This window comes from Halyomorpha halys, unplaced genomic scaffold (assembly GCF_000696795.3).
Source record: "Halyomorpha halys isolate HHAL.00 unplaced genomic scaffold, Hhal_1.1 Scaffold321.1, whole genome shotgun sequence".
NCBI lineage: Eukaryota > Metazoa > Arthropoda > Insecta > Hemiptera > Pentatomidae > Halyomorpha > Halyomorpha halys.
The window spans coordinates 836,161-843,227 of NW_027115809.1; the positions used below are offsets into that span (position 1 = coordinate 836,161).

Consider the following 7,067-nt stretch of genomic DNA (forward strand, 5'->3'; position numbering starts at 1 on the left):
TCCTTTTGGATTGTTTTTAATGTTTTCTAATGCCGCTATTTCTATTGCGTGTATTTCAGTTTGGAAGACAGTTGGGTATATTCCCATTGCTAGGGTTCTTTTGTAATTAGGTCCTACAACCCCAGTCTCTGCCTTTCTTATACCACAATATATGTGTCGATTACCATTCCTGAAAACGTTCAGTTTGTTTTTCAAATTAGCTGTTGTAGTTCTAAGTCACAGATAGATTGGATAGATAACAGGCAGAATTTTTTTTCTCATAAAAGGTACACTAATAATATTACGGGGTCTGATAGAGTCAGAAAGCACTAACTGTTTAATATGGAATTGATTATATTAGAGTGAGACTGTTTCAGATGGCGATAAAAAAAAATTAGGATTTCCTATTTATTAATAATTCATACTACTGATCTTCATCAGGGCTAAAATAAAAAGATAGAGAATAAAGGAAGCTAATATAAGAGTTTGTAGGTGACTTGTAAATAAACAAGATATAAAAATGGAGACACGGAAGAAGAAATAATTAGAAAGTTAAAGATGAATACCAAATAGATATATATGAGTAATGAGTAATGAAATGATAAAAAATAATATATACAATCAAACATTTATTAATAGTTATATATCAGTTGCTTTATCTTTTTGGTTAATTAATAGATATTTTTGAGAGTACATATTCTTTTTTAATTCGTTCATCACCCATTACTTTAGCGATTAATATATCTTTTTTGGTATTCATCTTTAACTTCCTTACTATTTTTAATTTATTTTTTATGTTAGTTTGTTAACATGGATGGATGTCTTTTTATACCTCCATCTTTGTATCTTTGTGTTTTATGTGCATATTACTTTAAGACTGTATATTAGCTTGGCCTGCTTTGTATCTTTTCATTTTAGTCCTGAGAAAGACATTCAGTGTGTGTTGAAATGTTGGGTATTGATTAATATTTTAAAATATTTCTTAATTGTTTCCCTTGACTGCAACTAGTACCATCTCCTTCTGATTCACATATGGTCAATCACCAGTATGTAACATGAAATTGATAATTTGTTGTATAATGAATATTATCAGGATAACATATTGTATATAAATAAAAATAAAACAACTTACTAATTTATATTCTTTATTGGAAAATGTTTTGTCATACCTCTGCCAACAAGTTATTTCAATCTTTCTTCTTTCTTTTTTTTTTTTTCTTTTTTTTTACGACTCCAATGTAAAGTCAAACATATATATATATTTATATATTATGAGGTATCTGAGTATAATTTATATCTCATTTAACTGTTATGAAACACTAACAATGAAATTACATTTATTTACAAGATGTCTGCTACTAAGCATTTTTAAGCTGAATATTGGCACAAACTATGAAATAAAGTTTTTGAAGAATCAGTAACACACAAAATTACAATGACAGTGCTCTCTTTACAATAACTATATCCTAATAAATATAAAATTTTATAACTATACAGTAACAATAAAATAGGCATTCATTCGTAGGGATGACTTAAAACACGAACACACAATGGTTTTTTTTTACATCCTTGAACCCAGGATGTATATTCATCCTATATCTTTACCAATTACACCAGCTCAGAACAAAATTGCTCAAATTCTTCTATAGTAAAAGATTGCACAAAATAAAATTTAATAAACGAGCATAAATGATTCATGCTGGTTATTAATTGGGGAGAAAAATAAAAATAATTTGACTAAAAAAATTCAACTCTCTCTTTCACAGCCCTCTTTCTCATGTTCTATCTAATTGACAATAAATAATTATTTTTTTAAATTTAGAATATGTCAAATTAAAAAAAAAAAATATGACGTTTACAAATTTAAAGAATTTTTAATAAATTTATATTTAAAGAAAGGTTTCACTATTAAAAAAATATTTAAAGTTTATGAGAGAGCTTATACTTCACATAAAAAATAATGTTCTTCTTCTTCGTGGCTATTTAGAGACCTCCGACATAATGGGAATGAATACCTTTATAATAAAACCATTTTTTCAATGAAATTAAAACCTCTAAAATTAATTAGTAATTTTTCAGTACTACTTCTTGAAAATTACTAAACAGAAAAAGGGTCTTAAAGAAAGCTAATTAACATTATCAACTCAAAATTAAAGTCCCAGGGTGTTAGTTCATAACAAATATTTATTTATAACCTATCTGTGTTATAAAGTTGAACAAAAAATATCTGTTATGTCATTAAACATTTTTAAAAGTAGGAGTCAGAATATAAAATTAACTAAAGGATTTAAAAAAACAAAACTGATTCTTTATTAATAAAACAAATTAAACAAAAGGCAACAAGGACGACTAAACATTGAGATATATTTTATTTTTTAGTCATAATAAATGAAACAGTAGTAGCCGTTTTTCATATTTTTGAAAGGAGTGTGCCAATATAATAAAAGGTGCATGAAATATGAAAATGACATTGACAAGGCATTGAACATCAAATGATTTTTCTAAAATATCTGCTAGAGACTTTAAACTCTCTATCCTCAATATTAAGTACACAAAAGCTCCTTTTTTTCTTTTTTTTTTTTGGAATTATTATATAAAGACAGTTTCAATTAATTACGTTACTTTTTAAGGGTATATTACATCTGCAGTGTAGCAGCAAACACTGAATAGAAAATAATTTTGTATTGCTATTATACTTTACATTACTTGTACTTCACAAATCAAAACTTTTGAGCAAGGGATAAAGAAGTTTACAACTTTGATTAATTTGGCAGTGATATAAACCATTCAGCAAAAAACAAAAGGGACAAAAATTTATTTGAGTTTTATTATAATAATGTACCTACAAACTATCCACTTATATTGTTGAAGAAGGAAAACTATCTATACATACAATTTTAACTGCTTCTGCAAATAACCTTAAGTTAATTTGCACCCAATATTGTACTGAAAGTTTCAAAAAGGTACTGATTTCTACGGTGAGTAAAGTATTTTCTTTTGCTTGCCAAAGGCCAATTGAAGGGAATCATTTGTACCATTTCTAAAGCTATTGTTGACATGAGCACATATATATGTAAATATATATATATTTCCGTACATATATAAAATGAGATAACTTTGGTTCAGATTTCTAATATACACATACAGTTTTAAAATAACTAACAACATTTTCAAAACAGATGGAACATAAACTGATGATAGCACCATAAAATGAGCTTTAAACAACAAAGAAAAAGAAAAAACAAATAGAAGAAACTAACAAAGATAAAAAGAAAAACTGCTTTGTTATTTTGAGATCAAGATGAATGAATATTAAGAATTAACCAAAAATAGTTTTCATATGGATTCTAAAAACATTTTAAATTCTTCAAATGAATATTACACACAAAAAAAAAATAAAAGGCAGAAAGGAAGTAGTAGAAAGAATAATGTACATATATACATATTGATATTTTTACATAAAAAGTGCTTATTTAACTATTAAGCACCCGAAAAAGATTTGTACTTTTAACATCATAAAACTATAACAAGCCGCCAATTATAACTTATTTTAAATGACAATAACTACTTACAGTTACAATGACTTAAATAATAACACAATATAATGAGAGGCACTACATATTTATAAATCATAGTTGGCCCGAATGATGTAAATACTAAAGCAATGGACCACAAACAAATACTTTTAGTCAAGAACGCATTTAAAAAAAAAATGCCAACTGTATAAAAATAATAGCCATATAACTATAGTAGTCATTTTATAACAAATATTAACAATATATATTTATAAAAAAATGGCACAATATACGGCTGTTTAAGTATTTAGCAAGAAAACATAATTAAAATAGTAAAACCAGTTAGTTAATAACTTGTATCTTTTTTTTTTTTTAACAATTATGATACAAATTTATAAAGATTCAGTCATTTAAGATAAAACTCAAGAAAATAATATTACGTAATAATCATTTTAAATGATATCACATAAATAGTTAAAAGTTCTTTGTACTCAATTATTATTATATAAATATTACAAAATAATTAACCAGACTCCAAATCGAATAAGGATTGGAGAAAAATTATACCTATATTCAAATTTGGCATTTTTAAAAAATTTTCTGGCAATAGAATACTATTATTCAAGTGATGATCAAACCCCACAGAATAATATCTTTATTCTCAATATTGTAAAAGCGCATATTTGATTCAATATATAACAGAGTAAAATATTTCATTTCTGTTTTTAAATGCATTAGGTATACAAGAAATGATATTTTCTAAGAACTTGTTCAAAAAAATGTTTGTCTTAGATATCATGATCACTGGGATGAATCGAAATGATATTAAAAAAAATACAAATTCATCAAGGCAGTGAGTGGACAGTGACAAACAAATTTGTACTATTTTCCATTTGCCCCACAGAAGAGAATGATTGGAGGCCTGGAAGAACACTAACAAGAAACAATATGAGGCTGGTGTCACTCGCATGGAGGCTCGACTTTTATGGATGTAGGAGATGTAATAACCGACACTGGGCTACTCCGGACAATTGTTCTGTATGTCTTTTCTGTCTTTTCTATTGAAGGTTCCCTTGTACCAACTGGCAGTTCTTTATTATCACATGGTTCAACAGGCTCTATCACCTGAAAGTCAGTAGGTTGTGAAGGTGATTGTTCAACTTTGTCTTCTACTTTTGTAGCGTTGACTTCAGGCTTTGAAGGTGATGTTGGTTCTTGCGGTGAAGTAGGTGGAGGGCTTTCTGCTGGAGCTGGGGACTTGATTAAGACTGGTTTGGTGTCCGAACATGAAGGTTTTGAATCAGTCTCTCTCTCATTTTTGTCTTCAGGCTCTGTTTTTGAAGCCAAGGCTTCTTTTGACCTAGATTCTTTGGCCTGCAATACAAGAACAGCAAAATTATTATTGAATGTCCATTGAAATTAGTTAGAAAATTAATGGAGAGGAAATAGTTAACCATAGATTAATATAAGAAGTTGTGGTCAGTGGAGAGAACAACACTAATAGTAAAAATTATTTTTATTGAGTTCCAACGTTTCAGCATAAATTTCAAACTCCCAACAGGGGTAAGTAAAAACCAAATAACTGTAAAACAAAACAATAACTAGAAAATAATAAGATCAATAGAAATATAACAAGATAATAATTAATATTAAATTCACATGAGTATATTGCACATTATCTTCTATTCTTGTAATGTATATTTTTTATTATATAACACTTCTTATCTTGCTTATTACTTAGCCCTGATGTAGGCCTGGAATTTATGCAAAAATATTTGAATCAATAAACAATTTTAATTATTAGAGTTATTCCCTATATTGATTCGTAACCTTTATCAAGAATTTCTAAAAACAATTCAGTGTATTACAGAGGTTAACAAATGTATTTTATAATCAATATAAATTAAGCACAAAACTATTATCATTATCAATAACTTCATAAAAAAAAAATATTGTGGAAATTAAAATACTGTAGAACCAACCCTAACCCGTAATCAGAATAAAAAATAAATGAATTCCAGAAAAAACACTAAATTCAGTAAAAGAAAACAAAATAACTGACACTATGTCTTCAACTAAAAACTTAAAGACCATATGCTTATATTAAGTCACATATCTAAAGAAATTTGTACTTAATATTATATTAAATTGTTCTAATAAATTTAACTTCATCAGGTATTAATGTACATATGACCTGTATATTGTTTTATATTGCACTTAAATTTTTATCTAATACAGGAGTTAACTTAACATTGGACTTTTTTCTTTTAAGCACTCATGATTAACTAGTTCTCCAGCTTAACCAGCCGTATCTTGGTTAAGATTAAGATAAATAAGTGGGGCTCTACTATAGAATTCTCTAGTTTGAGATCAATACCTTATTTATTTGCTGAAGTAGCGAAACATTATCCTTTAACAGTCTCTTATTTTCTGCTTCTATAGTATCAAGGCGGCCTGCCAGCCTCTCTACAAGCCCGACAACAAGCTGTCGTGTTGTTTCTTTAGCATCACTGAGAGCTGCAAAGACAGCTGCCACTTGTTCCACCGCGCTACCTGCAAAACCAATTTGAATAAATTAAAATATATTGTAAAAATATTTTCATTAAAATAAATTCACTTCCAGAAATATCTGAAATAAATTTGATTTGTAATTATTAATCAACTTAATAAAAAAAATTAAATGCTGTGAGATACATACCACCACTCTCATGCTGTTCTGATGCACTATCATCTGTGTCAGTCGACAGTTCAATTTCTGGATGAAATAAGGGCGGTTTGTGTTCCCTTACAGGTGTTGGTTTTGTTTCAAAAGTCCTCAGAGTCTCAGGTTGTATCTAAAATTAAAAAAATATTACTCTAATATTTTTTTTAGACTTATAAAAAATTTATATATTTGCTTCATTTATACTCAAATACTCACCTCAGTCCTCCTGTTTTCAGTTGTAGATCGGGGTGCGAGGGCAACATTTGGCTGGTAAGATCGTTCAAATCTCTCACTTTCACTCATCGGGACAACTCTCTCCGGATGCAACAAAATGGGAGGCTCGTGATTAAGGTAGGCAGGTATACTGTAATTAAGAAAATATTATTAAATTACTGTAAATAAAAAAATATTATTAAATTACTATAATTTTAATATTAGGTCTATTGAAGTATGTCCCATTAATTTAAAACATTAAGTGAAACCTTAGCTTTAAAAAAGAATCGTTAACATTTCAACTAACAACATAAAATGAGTGTGAATTTTATTTCATTTAATTTCATTAAAGGAAAAACAATAAGAAATTTTTTAAATAGTTAATCCATTAATTTAAAATATTTAATAAACAATAGATAATAAAATTCTAGAAAAAAAATTAATTATATAAATTTCATGTGGCCTTTTACATAATGTCCAAAGGGAGTGATTTTTGAAAAAAATATTTTGTTTATTGTTTATTCTTAAAATATTGTCTTAAATATCAAATATATTTGATTTTCCCAATTAAGTTATATAGGGTTTCGAGACAGACTAAAAAAATTACTGATATAACTTAAAAAACACACCGAACTCAACTCAGTTTGCTTCATTAT

The 7,067-nt window shown here is 27.5% G+C and overlaps 1 protein-coding gene across 1 annotated transcript in view; it reads right to left on the reverse strand.

The window, feature by feature from the left end:
* Nucleotides 1-1,107: 1,107 nt before the first annotated feature.
* The window catches only part of Snoo (Sno oncogene), a 240,681-nt gene continuing 234,721 nt past the window's right edge, over nt 1,108-7,067 (reverse strand). Inside the window, exons 3-6 of the mRNA XM_014421471.2 lie at nt 6,415-6,562; nt 6,193-6,328; nt 5,872-6,047; nt 1,108-4,868 (exon numbers count right to left, since the gene is read on the reverse strand). Of these exons, the coding sequence (XP_014276957.1) occupies nt 4,455-4,868; nt 5,872-6,047; nt 6,193-6,328; nt 6,415-6,562 (874 nt within the window). The 3' untranslated portion in view covers nt 1,108-4,454. The remainder of the gene's footprint in view (nt 4,869-5,871; nt 6,048-6,192; nt 6,329-6,414; nt 6,563-7,067) is intronic.